Source organism: Eriocheir sinensis, chromosome 27 (assembly GCF_024679095.1).
Source record: "Eriocheir sinensis breed Jianghai 21 chromosome 27, ASM2467909v1, whole genome shotgun sequence".
In the NCBI taxonomy this organism is placed as follows: Eukaryota; Metazoa; Arthropoda; class Malacostraca; order Decapoda; family Varunidae; genus Eriocheir; species Eriocheir sinensis.
Window position 1 is genome coordinate 19531847 of NC_066535.1, and position 20666 is coordinate 19552512.

Here is a 20666-nt window from a genome sequence, read left to right on the forward strand (position 1 = left end):
TAAAACTACCCCTGGAAATGCCCTAAACTCCCTTGAAAGCCTTCTCAAATGTGTGTTTCTTTAGGTTCATAGTACAGAGGAAGGGTCACACTACCACCAGGAGCATAAGACTACCCCTGGAAATACCCAAAACTCCCTTGAAGGCCTTGTCAAATGTGTGTTTCTTTAGGTTCACAGTACAGAGGAAGGGTCACACTACCACCAGGGCCATAAAACTACCCATGGAAATGCCCAAAACTCCTACGAAAGCTTTGCCAAATGTGTGTCCTAAGGTTCATGGTACTGAGGAAGGGTCACATTACCACTAGGGTGATAAAACTACCCCCTGAAAATGCCCCAAACTCCCTTGAAAGCCTTGTCAAATGTGTGTTTCTTTAGGTTCATGGTACAGAGGAAGGGTCACACTACCACCAGGGTCATAAAACTACCCCTGGAAATGCCCAAAACTCCTACGAAAGCTTTGCCAAATGTGTGTCTTAAGGTTCATGGTACAGAGGAAGGGTCACATTACCACTAGGGTCATAAAACTACCCCTTGAAAATGCCCCAAACTCCCTTGAAAGCCTTGTCAAATGTGTGTTTCTTTAGGTTCATGGTACAGAGGAAGGGTCACACTACCACCGGGGTCATAAAAATACCCCTGGAAATACCCAAAACTCCTACAAAAGCTTTGCCAAATGTGTGTCTTAAGGTTCATGGTACAGAGGAAGGGTCACATTACCACTAGGGTCATAAAACTACCCCCTGAAAATGCCCCAAACTCCTACGAAAGCCTTGCCAAATATGTTTCTTTAGGTTCATGGTACAGAGGAAGGGTCACACTACCACCAGGGTCATAAAACTACCCCCTGGAAATGCCCTAAACTCCCTTGAAAGCCTTGTCAAATGTGTGTTTCTCTAGGTTCAAGGTACAGAAGAATGGTCACACTACCACTAGGGCCATAAAACTACCCCTGGAGATGACCAAAACTCTTACGAAAGCTTTGCCAAATGTGTGTGTCTTTATGTTCATGGTACAGAGGAAGGGTCAAACTACCACCAGTGTCTTATAACTATCCCTGGACATACCCTACACACACTCGCCACTCCATTCACTCACCTAGAGGGTACTTTCATGAGTCCAAAGTAATGTCCAGCACTTTATAGTTCTTATCAAAAGTTAGCCTGTTCTCACGCCAAGCATCTTTCACTCTCCTTAAACATGATATTATTGTACCGTGTGGGACCCAGCCTCCTGGTACTGAAGGGAAGTGTGCTGTATAGTTACGTATATGCGGTTACAGGTATGCGGTACCTAACATTGGGACCTGTTTGGGTGAGCTACGAGTGCTGATCTTTACTCTCTATCTCCAGAGTCTGTGTAGTCCACTGTAAGTCAGATTATACTGCTTACTGTACCAGGAATGACCTTCTGAATAAAGCCTGTATTCTTGAACTTCATGACACCGCAGTTTGCTTGTTTGAAAAGCTGTTATGACTGTTTCCCAAAGCCACAGAGAAGGCTAACCGGGTTTTCATGGGTGGTTTAACCGTTCATGGTGCAGAGGGAGTGTAACCCTTCTACTGTACCAAGAACCTCAAACATTGTATTGGTTGTATTAGTGTCGTATTCAAAAACATTTTGTCCCCTGAGTGAGGTCAACTGACAGGGCTTTCATAGGAGTTGTGGGCATTTCCAGGGGTAGTTTTATGACCCTGGTTGTAGCAAGACCTTTCCTCTTTACCATGAACCTATAAAACAAGTCAAAAGAACCCAATTAATCTCCTTTATGGCCTTTGGAAGTAGCTGATGTGAGGAGCGGAAATATCCGAGGCTCACATTCTTGAAAAAGCCATCCCGAGAGACTTGTATTTAAGGCTTCCGTAGGAGTTTTGGGCATTTCCAGGGGTAGTTTTATGACCCTGGTGATAGATTAACCCTTCCTATGTACCATGAACCTTCAAAACCACTCAATTAGAACCCGATTGATCTCCTTCTTGGCATCTGACAGTCACATTCTTAAAAATATTGTTCCAAGCGCACACATTTGACAGGCTTTTGTAGGAGTTGTGAGAATTTCCAGGGGCAGTTTGATGACCCAGGTGGTAGTTTTAACTTTCTCCTTACCATGAATCTTAAAACAAGACTCGTGAGACCTTGATTGATCTCCTTATTGACCTTTGCAAGTAGCTGACGTGAGGGGCGGAAGGGTCTGCTTCATAGATCTTAGGAAGGGAAGTTTGAGACGTACCTTGAATCAGCTCCTTGACGACAGTAGACTCCACGGCTGGCGTTCCTTCCTCCTTGTCTTCCTCAAATTCCAGACTTTCCTCCTCTGTGATGTACCTATCTCTCTCTCTCTCTCTCAGTTCTAATCATTCCTTCTTTATTTAGTTTTATTTATATATATATATCCTCATCGTCCGTTTTACTTACCGTAATATCTCTCTTCTCCGCCTCCTCCTCCTCCCCACTTTCCTCCTCTCATACGTACATCCTTCTCGGTAAATCCTTTTCACTGTATCGTATATATAGAGTTCCATTATTTGCTTGTTTCCCTTCCTCCTCATCTCTTAACGTATAAACGAGGCTTACGGCAGAGAAATCCTAAGGCACGGTGACCTATTCTTACGTATATTAGAGTACGGTAACACACTGAGAACAGATTACGAGACTTCCAGCCCTCTGTACATTCTATACAAGGTTTATTTCCCCTTGCAAGTAACTATATCTTGTTCTTCCTTTCCCCCCTTGCTAACTAGAACATAATTATTGTGATATTGCTCGTCATGATGTACGTTACAAGGGAAAGTGACCCTCCGTCTGCCCCATAAAAGTTGAGCTTCCATTTTGATTCGTCCCGCGTTCATCCTTGGAGGGGTAGTCTGTCTTTCCCAGTGCAAATTAGAGTTAAATTGCTATGTTATGATACTAATTGCGTACAATTTACACAAGGGTCGCCATTCCTAATGTCACCTCACTTCTCTGCCGTACGCCTCAAATATTTTAGTCTGTGATATGTTATCTGCTTTCTCTTTGTCTAAGGTATTATGTCATAGTAATAATCTCATGTCTGTCTGATTTTCTTCTTGGTTGTATATCTAAGGTCTCGTCTTTCTCTGTCTTTGAGTTCTCATCTTTTAGAGTACTTGTTTCCACGTCTTTTATTTCATATGTTATTATTGTCTCTTAATTTCCATTGCTTTTTCAATGACTTTTGAGCTCTTTATGTATACAATCTCTCCTCTTGTTAGTTCCCTTCGTTGTCTTCTCTTATATCTTGTTTCCAATTCATATATAATTCTTTTTATATTATAAGTTTTTTTTTCTGTATGAAAATTAGTTCCTCCCTTTAATATATATAGAATTAGCTTTTAAAAAAGATCAAAGCAATTAGATATATCAGCTTACAGCTCAAAAACATCTTGAAAAGTAGCCTGAAAAATGTACTTAAGTCAATTATACCTAAAAAAGTGTCCGGGGATTAGCTAAATGGGTTTGGGGCAAGATAAAGTCATAGGTGTAGCCTTTAACTTTATTTATAAGACTTCATAGTACAGATACAGTTCACATCTTCTGTGACTGGCTTACAGAACAGGTAGAAAAGTACAAGTCATCAGAGTTGACTAACACGACTTCCTTCCCTCGGCAGAATTGAATGGCTGGCGTCTCGGTCTGCCTGCCTGCGGGACACCACACACTCTGGAAGAAGAAAGAACACCAAGATGTCAAGTTCCTGCATAATCAGCCTCTTAGTGAAGGAAATGTGCTCTATTTATTTAATAAATGATTGACAAAAAAATAATTTTGTATTTATTTTAGAAAAATTATATGGCTCACTTTTTGCATATGTTGCAATACTATGCAATAAGTATATCATGCAATAAGTTAGGTATATATATATATATATATATATATATATATATATATATATATATATATATATATATATATATATATATATATATATATATATATATATATATATATATATATATACTATAACATATCAATATAATAGTAAGTAAAATGTTTAAAGTTCTTAACAAAACCTATTAGAAGAGGAATGGAAAGAGGAGATGAGTAAAAGATGAGTCAAAATGAGGGAGAAAATGAGTTAAAAGTAGAATCAAAACAAGGAAAAGTTGAGAGGAGGAGCTTGGAGAGAGAGCAGAAGAGAGGAGTGGTAATGAGAGGAGCGTAGACGTATAAACAATTACCAAAACGCCAAATGAAATTAAACAAATGTCGGCAAGAGAAGCCTGAACAACACACACAAAGAGAACAGAGGTGAAATCTGTGACAGCCGAAGCAAATTTTACATAAACTACAAGACGTCCAGCTAAGATAGGCATAAGAGACCTTGTATATGGTAAAAAGCAAGGGGTTGGGAGTCTTATAAGTGTTCTGGGGGAAGGAATCCAGGTCACTTAAACCCGATCTTGGCTGGAAGTCTCGTATATTACGCACTGAGGAGGAACAGAATGACAGAAATAACATGGAATGATATACAGACAAAATAATCATTAAGAAAGACACTGAGGTACTAACAACACCTATACGTATAGAAACGATGGAGAAATCTAACAAAACGCATCAAAATCTGAGAAGCCGAAGCCAACATTACAAAAACTGCTCAGCGTCCAGCCGAGATGGGCACGTGGGACATTGTATATGTTATAAGCAAGGGTCGGGAGTCTTGCAATGTGTTCTGGGAGGAAAACTGATCCAACCCTTAATTTACTGAAGAAAAGGTCACTTAAACCCTCTCGGCAGGCCGCCTCGTATATAAACATTACGCATTGGCTAGGTACGGATTGCTCGTATGTAGAGAGGAGATTTATTGAGAGAGAGAGGAGATTTATTGAGAGAGAGAGGAGACTTATTGAGAGATGATTTATTGAGAGAGGATTTATTGAGGAGAGAGAGAGAGAGAGAGAGAGAGAGAGAGAGAGAGAGGATTTATTGAGAAGGGAGAGGATTTATTGTGGAGAGAGAGGAGATTTATTGAGGAGAGAGAAGATTTATTGAGGAGAGAGAGAGAGAGAGAGAGAGAGAGAGAGAGAGAGAGAGAGAGAGAGATTTATTGAGGAGAGAAAAGATTTATTGAGGAGAGAGAGAGAGAGGATTTATTGAGGAGAGAGAGAGAGAGAGAGAGAGAGAGAGAGAGAGAGAGAGAGAGAGAGAGAGAGAGAGAGAGAGATTTATTGAGGAGAGAGAGAGATTTATTGAGAAGGGAGAGGATTTATTGAGGAGAGAGAGGAGATTTATTGAGGAGAGAGAGAGGAGATTTATTGAGGAGAGAGAGAGGAGATTTATTGAGGAGAGAGAGAGGAGATTTATTGAGGAGAGAGAGAGAGAGAGAGAGAGAGAGAGAGAGAGAGAGAGAGAGAGAGAGAGAGAGAGAGAGAGAGGATGAACAAAATACTATATGATAGACAAGAACATTTATATAATCTTAATTACCAGGCACACCATGAGGCACTCAACAGGAGAGAGGAAGTCCTCCACCGCTTCAAGCTAACCTCCACAATGGGTTAAGTAGCTCACTCCTTCAGACACTTCCCTAAGGTATAAAATCTCCTTCAACGAATGTATTTTCCTCCCTTACTGACGTACATAATCTTCATCCTAGGAGCTGCTATAGAAAGGTTACTAAGGTAGGTATACTTAGATGCCTCACTCCTTAACATCAGATATTTCCAAAGGCCAAAAATGAGGTCAGTTAGGTCTTATTGAATGTTTTGGTAAGTTCTTGGTTCAGAAGAATGGTCACACTACCACCAGGGTCATTAAACTACCCCTGGAAATGCCCCAAACTCCTCCGAAAGCCTTCTCAAATATGTGTTTTTCAGGTTCATGGTACAGAAGAAGGGTCACACTACCACCAGGGTCATTAAACTACCCCTGGAAATGCGCAAAACTCATCCGAAAGCCTTCTCAAATGTGCATTTCTTCTGATCATGGTACAGAAGTCACATTACCAGAAGGGTCATTAAACTACCTCTGGAAATGCCCCAGACTCCTCCGAAAGCCTTGCCATGTATGTGCTGCTGGGTGCAATACAGGCTTAGTCCTCACGCAGGAGCCCAGCCAATGTGAGACTAGACTAGCCGTGCCGTGTGAGGTCAGAGCGTCAAAATACAATTAACCGTGTAGCAGTGACGGGCCAATTTTATGGCTTTACCGTGTAGCAGCGACGGGCCAAATTTTTGCCATGACATAAACCCCCTAAAATAGATGATACATAGGGTCGCCTTTGGAGGGACCCAAAACTTCTCGGGTTTAACTCGTAATACTTTGCACAGTCCCAACACTTATTTTTCCTTCTCATGTATTACCTATAGATAACATAGGAGAGGGAGGGAGTCCAACACCCAAACAGACTATTTGAAATGATTATACTGAAGTCGTTTGATCCTAATTCTGTCCTTTCATGGGTTTTTCTTTATTTCCAGGGGTAGATTTGTGACCTCGATGGTAGTTTGATCCTTCCTCTGTATCATGAACCTAAAAACACAGATTTGCCAAGGTTTTCGTAGGAGTTTTGAACATTTCAAGGAGCAGTTTTGTGGCCCTGGTGGTAGTGTGACCTTTCCTCTGTACCATGAACCTGTAGAAACACACATTTGTCAAGGATTTCCTACGAGTTGTGGGCATTTCCAGGGGTAGTTTTGTGGCCCTGGTGGTAGTGTGACCCTTCCTCTGTACCATGACCCTGAAGAAACACACATCTGGCAAGGCCTTCCTAGGAATTGTGGACATTTCCAGGGGTAGTTTTATAACCCTGGTGCTGGCCTAACCCTTCTTCAGTTGCATGAACCCAAAAAACACTCATTGCAACCCAACTGATCCCCTCTTTAGCCCTTAGAAATAGCTGATGTAAGAAGCAAAACTGTCTTACTATACTGGCCAAAGACATGCCCAAGTTGGTGGCAATGCAGACCCCACAAGACCGGCACAAAGTCATCATTATCCTTGACGGTGAAGGCCTCAGTCATCGTCAAATAGCACAGCCGACTGGTGTGTCTGTCTCTAACGTATGAATGGGTCTGCAGACAACATGTGGCCACAGGCTCCACTAGTGACAGGCCTCAAAGCCTTGCAGCAGATTTTTAACAGTGTAATCACAGCAGGGGTGCATAGACTCATTATTAAATAGATACCTATCATCCTCATACATCGTATAGCTATGGTGCAGTATGTGCTTTACGTATTAATTTTGCCAGATATTATAATTCTGTATACTTTTACCGGTAATTATGCTTCTATACCACCACCTAGAGTTATCATTGACTCAATTAAATAAGGATGAGGTCAGCCCCAGCATTTAAACTGCCTGAGAATGGTCCATGTTATTAAGGATGTACCAATACCAAAATTTTTACCGATACCGATACCCCAATATTTGACCTATACTTGTGCATTAATTTTTTTATACAATAATTCCAGCAGCTAAAAGGCAATATCAAATGTTAATAAAAAAAAAACACTACTCATTGTTCCCCCATAGAAGGGAAGAAAAAAGAAAGTACATTAGTACTCTTAAAATGTGCCGATACCACCCATACCGATACATCCCTACATGTTATCAAGGGTTTCTGCACCCAAGCACACACACACACACACTTAACATGGCTTTGGTAGGAGTTGTGGGCCTTTCCACGGCTAGTGTTTTGACCCTGGTGGGAGTCTGACAAGGCTTCTGTACCCATAACTCTAAAAACTCCTGAGAACACATTTTCCTCTTTTTTGGCATTTAGTCGGAAGCGTCTCAGAATAGCGATCAATGTCCTGAGTGGAATGGCTGACAAAATAATTGCATCCACACCACCACAGTCTCATAACAATTGTCAATAATCTCTGTAATGCATTGAGGACCAAATGTCAGTGACTCGGAGCTGAGTTAGTTAGCACCAGAATGACATCTTGCATACGAACAAGCACCCTTACGCTCAAGAATTATCAATTATTATAGTACGCTTACGTCAACAATGTATTCACAGCATATGAGCAATGCATTATCTTGTCAAGGCTCATCAGTGCACTTGTGATCCTGAGTCACTGGCACCTCTCTCCTTCACTGAGCTTGGGTACACAGGGCTAACACGTAGTTTGGAAAGTTTTGTTTAGTGGGCAGGGGACAGGGGCGTAGGGTATCAGAAAAGCCGCCTAATTTTTTCCACTCCACCCGGGAATCGAACCCGGGCTCTCTCGGTTGTGAGCCGAGTGTGCTAACCACTGCTTATCGTGTAGCAGCGACGGGCCAAATTTGTGGCTTATTGTGTAGCAGTGACGGGCCAAATTTGTGGCTTATTGTGTAGCAGTGACGGGCCAAATTTGTGGCTTTACCGTGTAGCAGCGACGGGCCAAATTTGTGCCATGATTTAAACCCCCCAAAACAGATGATACATAATCTGATCACAAATGCTTTGATATATATTATGAAATGGTTTGTGTGAGGGGTGATTTTTTCTCATTTTTCTCGCTTGGAGGGACCATTAAGAAACATGATCCCCGCTGCTACCGGGATAAACCTCTCAAGGTGACACTACCAATGGCTCTGAAGGAATAAGGCACAGGACTTTTATTGCAGAACCTGTACAGGGACCAGAACTGACCACTACATCAATAAAACTACCACTGGTGTCATCAAACTACCCCTGGAAATACCGAGAACTCCAACAAAAGTCTTCTCAAATGAGTGTTTCTCAGGTTCATGGTACAGAACAAGGGTCTCTCTACCACCAGTGTCATAAAACTACCCCTGGAAATGGTGAGAACTCCCACAAAAGTCTTCTCAAAAGTGTGTTTTTTAGGTTCATGGTACAGAAGCAGGGTCACACTACCAGCAGGGTCATCAAACTACCTCTGGAAATGCTGCAAACCTTCGTGAAAGCCTCGTCAAATGTGTGTTTCTTAGGTTTATGGTACAGAAGGAGGGTGTCTCTCTACCACCAGGGTCATACAAGTGCAGCATACAATAACTAATGAGGGAGTCACCTATATGCCTGATGGAGGTCACAAAATCTGCAGTCAGAACCAGCTTCCCAGAATTCAGAATACCCAGGCTAAGACATTAGTGGTAACAGCTCCATACCATAGTGCCCTGATACTGCCGCTTCATGCCGTATAGCATAGTAAAACACACTCGTAGGACTCGACGGAACTTTTATAAGTATTAGTATTCATTTTATCAATTATTATTATTCGTATATATTAATCTGTGCTTTAATAGGTCAAGTAAGTTCAGCGCACACAAGTTTTAGCTGGAAATACTTGTGGTTGAGGCTGACATTTTATCCTAGCCATAGAAGTGGACCCATAGTTATGGAGGGATTTTTTCAGGCTCAAAAAGTAGACTTGTACACTAAAATTTAGGTCATATCTTCTTCATCTGCTATCTAACTCTACCTGGTATTATAATTTGCTATGTAACTCTACCTGCTACATATTCTATTTGGTATTATAATCTGCTCTTTCCAGCATGACCAGGTCTTGAGAGGAGAATTATCTTTGCAAGGCTTTCCAGGAGTATAGTTTTATGACCTCTGGTAGTTTTACCATTCCTCTGTACCCTGAACCTAAAGAAACACATATTTGGCAAGGCTTTCCTAGGAGTCTTTGACATTTCCAGGAGTATAGTTTTATGACCAGGTGGTAGTTTGACCCTTCCTCTGTACCCTGAACCTAAAGAAACACATATTTGGCAAGGCTTTCCTAGGAGTCTTTGACATTTCCAGGAGTATAGTTTTATGACCAGGTGGTAGTTTGACCCTTCCTCTGTACCCTGAACCTAAAGAAACACATATTTGGCAAGGCTTTCCTAGGAGTCTTTGACATTTCCAGGAGTATAGTTTTATGACCAGGTGGTAGTTTGACCCTTCCTCTGTACCCTGAACCTGAAGAAACACATATTTGGCAAGGCTTTCCTAGGAGTCTTTGACATTTCCAGGAGTATAGTTTTATGACCAGGTGGTAGTTTGACCCTTCCTCTGTACCCTGAACCTAAAGAAACACATATTTGGCAAGGCTTTCCTAGGAGTCTTTGACATTTCCAGGAGTATAGTTTTATGACCAGGTGGTAGTTTGACCCTTCCTCTGTACCCTGAACCTGAAGAAACACATATTTGGCAAGGCTTTCCTAGGAGTCTTTGACATTTCCAGGAGTATAGTTTTATGACCAGGTGGTAGTTTGACCCTTCCTCTGTACCCTGAACCTAAAGAAACACTCATTAGAACCCGATTGCCCCCTCTTTGACCTTCAGAAATACAGAACATAGTTGACGTGAGAAGCAAAGGTGTCTTATAATACCAATCCCAGGATATAGTTAATATTGTGTCATCAAAACCCAGATTAAATTCAAACCTCTCCTGCGTCCATCCCACTCTGATTGGGCTCATGTTAACGCCGCCCTGCACTGTGACGCCTTGTTTAAGAGGCCCCCGAGCCAAGAAGGACGGAACAGAGAGGGAGAAAGCTGTTGCTGAGAGGGAGAAAATATAAGAAAGATTTTAATGGAAGCGACCAAGATAGATAATGGAGAGAGAGAGAGAGAGAGAGAGAGAGAGAGAGAGAGAGAGAGAGAGAGAGAGAGAGAGAGAGAATTACCTCCACTAAAGATGATCCACAAAGTCTAAATGGATATATATAACCCCCCTTTGCAGCCATGGACCCCCCTAACTAAACCAGCCCAACAATACCGTAAGCTACCTCATGGGGGTCTTTGCCCATTCAACCCCCTAATAGGGGGCTGTGCGCCCATGGACCCCCCTAATGAAACAGACCAGCTATAGTGTAAGCTATCTAATGGGGGCCTTCTCCCCCTCGACAACTTATCAAAACTACAAAAAAGCATCACACTTTCCCTCCTTATTATAAAAATTCCTTGATTGCTCGTTAACCATTTTAGAAAAAAATAAATTAACACTCACCAATGGGCTCCTCCTGTGTTCCTCGTCTTCTTCCCAGTCCTCCTCCTCCTCCTCTTCTTCGTTTGGTAGTGTCTGCAAATCAAGTTTGGTGTCAATTAACTGTGTAAACATCAAGCAGGTGAAGTCACTCAAATTTATCTATTTGTATATATTTCATGGTGGCAAAATTTAAATTATCAGTTTCATTTTCACCAGTGACACGAATTTGTGGCTGTTTTCCACAATAGAATTTCACTCTAATAAGTGAATCAGACCCCACAGAGATATTACCAGAGTGTGTAGGAATGAATACAAAGATAACCACATACTTTGATTTAACTCTAGGATGTCTCGTGGATCATCAATAAATAAAAAACAAAATATCTGGACAGGCCACTCTTGAGCCCGTTACCTTCAATGACACCCCAAAACAGTCCCTGCGCCAAGTGTGTAGCCCATATTTTGGTTGTGTTAGGTGCGCCTGTTAGCAACTACTACTATTTTTACTGAACGAGGGACACATGATCCATATAAACCATTAATACTACCTAATAATATTAAACAAATTATATACGTGCTACCAGGGAATCATGAGGATTAATGTTATTGTAATTCTCACGTTTACTCAACCCTACTAAACCTATCCACCCCGCGCCCACCTAGCCTCCAGCAGGTGCCCACCCTGGCTCGCATTACCATAGCAGGGCACGATAACAGAAAACCTTATTCCCGATAACCGATAACTGATAATGGAAAACCTTATCGGTGATAACCGATATTCGTTAACTGGAAACACGAATATAGGCAATAACCGATACCCGATATTAATCCACAATTCCGATACTAGCTAGCGATAAGTCCGATAGGCGAAAACGATACTATATTGACATTTCAAATAAAAAACATAGATGAATTCATATTTTCATTATCTGTATTTTTAAAAACTTACAAAATCTGAAAACCACACGTTGACACGTACATATGGACGGTAATACTAGAAACGCCTGAACCGGTGTTGTGTTATTTGGCGTCCCCACCGACAAACACTGGTCTCTCGTGAACTGCACAATGCACATGCTCAGACCAGCAAGCGTAGACCTGAACAGTCTCACAAAGCTTTTTAACCGTAATTTAGAGTTGCTGGAAGGCTGAATCAGACATACAGTACCACTACCACCATCCCCGATGTTTCTAGATCGACACTCTGTACGAGTTGTATTTATATGTACAGAGTGTCGTTCTAGAAACAGCGAGGATGGTGGTACTGTATGTCTGATTCAGCCTTCCAGCAACTGCCCTTAATGTGTTAAAAAGCTTTGTGATGCTGTACAGGTCTATGCTTACTGGTCTGAACATGCGCAGTTCACGAGAGACCAGTGTTTGTTAACACAAGCGCCAGCTTTTGACGATGGGACACCAAATAACACAACACCGGGTGCCTTCAATACCATGGCATGCTCACAAACGAATATGGAATATCAAATTTGAGGTAGTGAATAATCATTTTGGGGCAAAGCTAAATGATTTTTCTCTTTGATGTATTCATTTTTGAGTCTAACATAAAAAAACAACCTAGTATTTTAATGTTGATGATCTAAGTACGAAATCTCTTCGCCAAAGATAATTCATACCCCCAAGTTTTTTCATAAAATACCGGGCACCCGGGCCACGCATGCGAGTAGGGAGGAGACAACGTGTTTTTTTTTCTGAGGCGGAAAAAAAGTAGCGATTATCACTAGTTTGGTTACAAAAATAACGAAGATACCGATATATATTTAAATAAGCAGCGGATGGCCGACAACCCGATTTTGTTATCAGCGATAAAGTATCGCGATAACGCCCAGCTATGCGCATAACTCACCACCCACCTTCCTGCAATTACAGCTGATAATGTAGTACTGCGAACACTTAATATAACACGTCACGTCGTAGGGTATTCGTATCTTACAATTTTACTGAACACCAGTCGACCTGTCCTCCCCCGCTCACCTCTGTTGCGCCTCCTCATTCCCAGTACTACTAAAATGGATTGGCTGAGGAGAAGCACCTTCCACAGGGAGAGCGTGTCAGTTTTCCCTGTTCCTCACTGGCTGACAGCCACTGATGAGGCTGCTGGCCAATACCAAATTTAAAGTGCATATTTCACACCTTTTCTTTCTCCTTATTTTCTCCATGCAAACAGTTTAATACTTACTAAAAAATGGTCATTATCGTAAATAAATCTGTCTCAGGAAAACAAATAACCAGTGAGACTGGCAAGGAGAGGAAGAGAGCTCACCATGCTGTGCCCAGTGACCATATTGACGTGTGTGTGTGTGTGCGTGTGTGTGTGTGTGTGATATACCCAATACCCACTACATATATATATATATATATATATATATATATATATATATATATATATATATATATATATATATATATATATATATATATATATATATATATATATATATATATATATATATATATATATATATATATATATATATATATATGTAGGCATCAGCTCTCAGTGATTTTACTATACTAGGCTACTACTACCCTACTCACCTAGACTTACATGATGATTATGTTGAGTTTATGGCTGAAAGCTTGTTATATTCAATAGCGACATTTGAAATTTAGCGGCAATCTCGGACACAGCAGAGGGCGCTGTTTTGGCACGGCCGTAGTGAGTTTCTTTATGTGCACCATGTAATTCTGCATGTTTTCATATATAATACATGATGATTATGTTGAGTTTATGGCTGAAAGCTTGTTATATTCGATAGCGACATTTGAAATTTGGCACACGCGATCTCGGATACGGTGCGAGGTGTTGTTTTGGCCTGGCCGTAGTGAGTTTCTTTATGTGCACCATTTAATTCTGCATGTTTTCATATATAAAATGATGATTATGCAGAGTTTATGGCTGAAAGCTTGTTATATTCTATAGCGACCTTTGAAATTTGACGAGCGTGGCGATCTCGGATACGGCGCAGGGCACTGTTTTGGCCCGGCCGTAGTGAATTTCTTTATGTGCACCATGTAATTCTGCATGTTTTCATATATAATACATGATGATTATGTTGAGTTTATGGCTGAAACCTTGTTATATTCAATAGCGACATTTGAAATTTAGCGCGAATGGCGATCTCGGATACGGTGCGGGGTGTTGTTTTGGCCCGGCCGTAGTGAGTTTCTTTATGTGTACCATTTAATTCTGCATGTTTTCATATATAATACATGATGATTATGCTGAGTTTATGGCTGAAAGCTTGTTATATTCAATAGCAACATTTGAAATTTGGGGCGTGGCGATCTCGGATACGGCGCAGGGCGCTGTTTTGGCCCGGCCGTAGTGAGTTTCTTTATGTGCACCATTTAATTCTGCATGTTTTCATATATAATACATGATGATTATGTTGAGTTTATGGCTGAAAGCTTGTTATATTCAATAGCGACATTTGAAATTTAGCGCCAGGCGATCTCGGACACAGCAGAGGCGCTGTTTTGGCCCGGCCGTAGTGAGTTTCTTTATGTGCACCATGTAATTCTGCATGTTTTCATATATAATACATGATGATTATGTTGAGTTTATGGCTGAAACCTTGTTATATTCAATAGCGACATTTGAAATTTTGCGCTCTTGGCGATCTCGGATACGGTGCGTGGTGTTGTTTTGGCCTGGCCGTAGTGAGTTTCTTTATGTGCACCATTTAATTCTGCATGTTTTCATATATAAAAATGATAATTATGCTGAGTTTATGGCTGAAAGCTTGTTATATTCAATAGCGACATTTGAAATTTGACAAGCGTGGCGATCTCGGATACAGCGCAGGGCACTGTTTTGGCCCGGTAGTGAATTACTTTATGTGCACCATGTAATTCTGCATGTTTTCATATATAATACATGATGATTATGTTGAGTTTATGGCTGAAACCTTGTTATATTCAATAGCGACATTTGAAATTTAGCGAATGGCGATCTCGGATACGTGCGAGGCGTTGTTTTGGCCCGGCCGTAGTGAGTTTCTTTATGTACCATTTAATTCTGCATGTTTTCATATATAATACATGATGATTATGCTGAGTTTATGGCTGAAAGCTTGTTATATTCAATAGCGACATTTGAAATTTGGCGCGTGGCGATCTCGGATACGGCGCAGGGCGCTGTTTGTTTTGGCCGTAGTGAGTTTCTTTATGTGCACCATTTAATTCTGCATGTTTTCATATATAATACATGATGATTATGTTGAGTTTATGGCTGAAAGCTTGTTATATTCAATAGCGACATTTGAAATTTAGCGCGGCGATCTCGGACACAGCAGGGCGCTGTTTTGGCCCGGCCGTAGTGAGTTTCTTTATGTGCACCATGTAATTCTGCATGTTTTCATATATAATACATGATGATTATGTTGAGTTTATGGCTGAAACCTTGTTATATTCAATAGCGACATTTGAAATTTGCGATCTCGGACACAGCAGAGGGCGCTGTTTTGGCCCGGCCGTAGTGAGTTTCTTTATGTGCACCAGGTAATTCTGCATGTTTTCATATATAATACATGATGATTATGTTGAGTTTATGGCTGAAACCTTGTTATATTCAATAGCGACATTTGAAATTTGGCGCGACTGGCGATCTCGGATACGGTGCGTGGCGTTGTTTTGGCCCGGCCGCAGTGAGTTTCTTTATGTGTACCATTTAATTCTGCATGTTTTCATATATAATACATGATGATTATGCTGAGTTTATGGCTGAAAGCTTGTTATATTCAATAGCGACATTTGAAATTTGGCGCGCGTGGCGATCTCGGATACGGCGCAGGGCGCTGTTTTGGCCCGGCCGGAGTGAGTTTCTTTATGTGCACCATTTAATTCTGCATGTTTTCATATATAATACATGATGATTATGTTGAGTTTATGGCTGAAAGCTTGTTATATTCAATAGCGACATTTGACATTTAAGTGTGGCGATCTCGGACACAGCAGAGGCGCTGTTTTGGCCCGGCCGTAGTGAGTTTCTTTATGTGCACCATGTAATTCTGCATGTTTTCATATATAATACATGATGATTATGTTGAGTTTATGGCTGAAAGCTTGTTATATTCAATAGCGACATTTGAAATTTGGCACTCGCGGCGATCTCGGATACGGTGCGAGGTGTTCTTTTGGCCTGGCCGTAGTGAGTTTCTTTATGTGCACCATTTAATTCTGCATGTTTTCATATATAAAAATGATGATTATGCTGAGTTTATGGCTGAAAGCTTGTTATATTCAATAGCGACATTTGAAATTTGGCACACGCGGCGATCTCGGATACGGCGCAGGGCACTGTTTTGGCCCGGCCGTAGTGAATTTCTTTATGTGCACCATGTAATTCTGCATGTTTTCATATATAATACATGATGATTATGTTGAGTTTATGGCTGAAACCTTGTTATATTCAATAGCGACATTTGAAATTTAGCGCGAATGGCGATCTCGGATACGGTGCGTGGTGTTGTTTTGGCCCGGCCGTAGTGAGTTTCTTTATGTGTACCATTTAATTCTGCATGTTTTCATATATAATACATGATGATTATGCTGAGTTTATGGCTGAAAGCTTGTTATATTCAATAGCGACATTTGAAATTTAACGAGCGTGGCGATCTCGGATACGGCGCAGGGCACTGTTTTGGCCCGGCCGTAGTGAGTTTCTTTATGTGCACCATTTAATTCTGCATGTTTTCATATATAATACATGATGATTATGTTGAGTTTATGGCTGAAAGCTTGTTATATTCAATAGCGACATTTGAAATTTAGCGCGGCGATCTCGGACACAGCAGAGGGCGCTGTTTTGGCCGTAGTGAGTTTCTTTATGTGCACCATTTAATTCTGCATGTTTTCATATATAATACATGATGATTATGTTGAGTTTATGGCTGAAAGCTTGTTATATTCAATAGCGACATTTGAAATTTAATGGCGATCTCGGATACGGCGCTGTTTTGGCCCGGCCGTAGTGAGTTTCTTTATGTGCACCATGTAATTCTGCATGTTTTCATATATAATACATGATGATTATGTTGAGTTTATGGCTGAAAGCTTGTTATATTCAATAGCGACATTTGAAATTTGGCCACCGTGGCGATCTCGGATACGGGGCGTGGTGATGTTTTGGCCCGGCCGTAGTGAGTTTCTTTATGTGCACCATTTAATTCTGCATGTTTTCATATATAATACATGATGATTATGTTGAGTTTATGGCTGAAAGCTTGTTATATTCAATAGCGACATTTGAAATTTAAGCGGCGTGGCGATCTCGGATACAGCAGGGCGCTGTTTTGGCCCGGCCGTAGTGAGTTTCTTTATGTGCACCATGTAATTCTGCATGTTTTCATATATAATACATGATGATTATGTTGAGTTTATGGCTGAAAGCTTGTTATATTCAATAGCGACATTTGAAATTTGGCATGGCGATCTCGGATACGGTGCAGGTGTTGTTTTGGCCTGGCCGTAGTGAGTTTCTTTATGTACCATTTAATTCTGCATGTTTTCATATATAAAATGATGATTATGTTGAGTTTATGGCTGAAAACTTGTTATATTCAATAGCGACATTTGAAATTTGGCGCGCGCAGCGATCTCGGATACAGCGCAGGGCTTTGTTTTGGCCCGGCCGTAGTGAATTTCTTTATGTGCACCATGTAATTCTGCATGTTTTCATATATAATACATGATGATTATGTTGAGTTTATGGCTGAAACCTTGTTATATTCAATAGCGACATTTGAAATTTAGCGCGAATGGCGATCTCGGATACGGTGCGGGGTGTTGTTTTGGCCCGGCCGTAGTAAGTTTCTTTGTGTACCATTTAATTCTGCATGTTTTCATATATAATACATGATGATTATGCTGAGTTTATGGCTGAAAGCTTGTTATATTCAATAGCAACATTTGAAATTTGGCGCGTGGCGATCTCGGATACGGCGCAGGGCGCTGTTTTGGCCCGCCGTATTGAGTTTCTTTATGTGCACCATTTAATTCTGCATGTTTTCATATATAATACATGATGATTATGTTGAGTTTATGGCTGAAAGCTTGTTATATTCAATAGCGACATTTGAAATTTAAGCGGCGATCTCGGACACAGCAGAGGCGCTGTTTTGGCCAACCGTAGTGAGTTTCTTTATGTGCACCATGTAATTCTGCATGTTTTCATATATAATACATGATGATTATGTTGAGTTTATGGCTGAAACCTTGTTATATTCAATATCAACATTTGAAATTTGGCGCGGCGATCTCGGATACAGCAGAGGTGTTGTTTTGGACTGGCCGTAGTGAGTTTCTTTATGTGCACCATTTAATTCTGCATGTTTTCATATATAATACATGATGATTATGTTGAGTTTATGGCTGAAAGCTTGTTATATTCAATAGCGACATTTGAAATTTAAGCGCGTGGCGATCTCGGATACGGTGCGGTGTTGTTTTGGCCTGGCCGTAGTGAGTTTCTTTATGTACCATTTAATTCTGCATGTTTTCATATATAAAAATGATGATTATGCTGAGTTTATGGCTGAAAGCTTGTTATATTCAATAGCGACATTTGAAATTTGGCGAAGCGTGGCGATCTCGGATACGGCAGGGCATTGTTTTGGCCCGGCCGTAGTGAATTTCTTTATGTGCACCATGTAATTCTGCATGTTTTCATATATAATACATGATGATTATGTTGAGTTTATGGCTGAAACCTTGTTATATTCAATAGCGACATTTGAAATTTAGCGAATGGCGATCTCGGATACGGCGAGGCTGTTTTGGCCCGGCCGCAGTGAGTTTCTTTATGTACCATTTAATTCTGCATGTTTTCATATATAATACATGATGATTATGCTGAGTTTATGGCTGAAAGCTTGTTATATTCAATAGCGACATTTGAAATTTGGCCGTGGCGATCTCGGATACGGCGCAGGGCTTTGTTTTGGCCCGGCCGTAGTGAGTTTCTTTATGTGCACCATTTAATTCTGCATGTTTTCATATATAATACATGATGATTATGTTGAGTTTATGGCTGAAAGCTTGTTATATTCAATAGCGACATTTGAAATTTGGCTGGCGATCTCGGAAACTGCTGGGGGTGTTGTTTTGGCCCGGCCGTAGTGAGTTTCTTTATGTGCACCATGTAATTCTGCATGTTTTCATATATAATACATGATGATTATGTTGAGTTTATGGCTGAAAGCTTGTTATATTCAATAGCGACATTTGAAATTTCCATTTAATTGTGCATGTTTTCATATATAATACATGATGATTATGTTGAGTTTATGGCTGAAAGCTTGTTATATTCAATAGCGACATTTGAAATTTAGCGCGTGGCGATCTCGGATACAGCAGGGCGCTGTTTTGGCCCGGCCGTAGTGAGTTTCTTTATGTGCACCATGTAATTCTGCATGTTTTCATATATAATACATGATGATTATGTTGAGTTTATGGCTGAAAGCTTGTTATATTCAATAGCGACATTTGAAATTTGGCATCTCGGATACAGGGCGCTGTTTTGGCCCCGTAGTGAGTTTCTTTATGTGCACCATTTAATTCTGCATGTTTTCATATATAATACATGATGATTATGTTGAGTTTATGGCTGAAAGCTTGTTATATTCAATAGCGACATTTGAAATTTGGCGATCTCGGACACAGCAGAGGGCGCTGTTTTGGCCGGCCGTAGTGAGTTTCTTTATGTGCACCATGTAATTCTGCATGTTTTCATATATAATACATGATGATTATGTTGAGTTTATGGCTGAAACCTTGTTATATTCAATAGCGACATTTGAAATTTGGCAATGTGGCGATCTCGGATACGGTGCGAGGTGTTGTTTGGCCTGGCCGTAGTGAGTTTCTTTATGTACCATTTAATTCTGCATGTTTTCATATATAAAAATGATAATTATGCTGAGTTTATGGCTGAAAGCTTGTTATATTCAATAGCGACATTTGAAATTTGGCGCGCGTGGCGATCTCGGATACGGCGCAGGGCACTGTTTGGCTCGGCCGTAGTGAATTACTTTATGTGCACCATGTAATTCTGCATGTTTTCATATATAATACATGATGATTATGTTGAGTTTATGGCTGAAACCTTGTTATATTCAATAGCGACATTTGAAATTTAGCGCGAATGGCGATCTCGGATACGGTGCGGGGCGTTGTTTTGGCCCGGCCGCAGTGAGTTTCTTTATGTGTACCATTTAATTCTGCATGTTTTCATATATAATACATGATGATTATGCTGAGTTTATGGCTGAAAGCTTGTTATATTCAATAGCGACATTTGAAATTTGGCGCGTGGCGATCTCGGATACGGCGCAGGGCGCTGTTTTGGCCCGGCCGTAGTGAGTTTCTTTATGTGCACCATTTAATTCTGCATGTTTTCATATATAATACATGATGATTATGTTGAGTTTATGGCTGAAAGCTTGTTATATTCAATAGCGACATTTGAAATTTAGCGCGAAAGGCGATCTCGGATGGGCGCTGTTTGGCCCGGCCGGAGTGAGTTTCTTTATGTGCACCATTTAATTCTGCATGTTTTCATATATAATACATGATGATTATGTTGAGTTTATGGCTGAAAGCTTGTTATATTCAATAGCGACATTTGAAATTTGGCGAGCGTGGCGATCTCGGATACGGCGCAGGGCGCTGTTTTGGCCCGGCCGTAGTGAGTTTCTTTATGTGCACCATTTAATTCTGCATGTTTTCATATATAATACATGATGATTATGTTGAGT

At 40.7% G+C, this 20666-nt stretch overlaps 1 protein-coding gene and 2 long non-coding RNA genes across 18 annotated transcripts in view; 2 read left to right on the plus strand and 1 right to left on the minus strand.

Moving 5' to 3' along the window:
* The window catches only part of LOC127004261 (uncharacterized), a 28585-nt gene extending 24710 nt beyond the window's left edge, over window positions 1-3875 (plus strand). For all 4 annotated transcript variants that reach the window (XR_007757736.1, XR_007757737.1, XR_007757734.1 and 1 more), the window contains one exon: window positions 3632-3875. This is a non-coding gene — a long non-coding RNA (uncharacterized LOC127004261). The remainder of the gene's footprint in view (window positions 1-3631) is intronic.
* The window catches only part of LOC127004258 (uncharacterized), a 125193-nt gene continuing 108027 nt past the window's right edge, over window positions 3501-20666 (minus strand). For 12 of the 13 annotated variants that reach the window (XR_007757732.1, XR_007757730.1, XR_007757731.1 and 9 more), the window contains 2 exons: window positions 10915-10986; window positions 3501-3681 (listed from right to left, as the gene is read on the minus strand). Coding sequence is in view for 5 of the 13 variants with exons in the window: in XM_050871823.1 (XP_050727780.1) it covers window positions 3596-3681; window positions 10915-10986 (158 nt within the window). In the remaining 8 variants the exon portion in view is untranslated. Of the gene's footprint in view, window positions 3682-5445; window positions 5546-10914; window positions 10987-20666 lie in introns of all 13 variants that reach the window. The other variant, XR_007757726.1, reaches the window with a different exon arrangement.
* Window positions 9561-10599, plus strand: LOC127004263 (uncharacterized). Its single transcript, XR_007757739.1, has 3 exons — window positions 9561-9848; window positions 9955-10060; window positions 10167-10599. It is a non-coding gene; the product is annotated as an uncharacterized LOC127004263 (long non-coding RNA).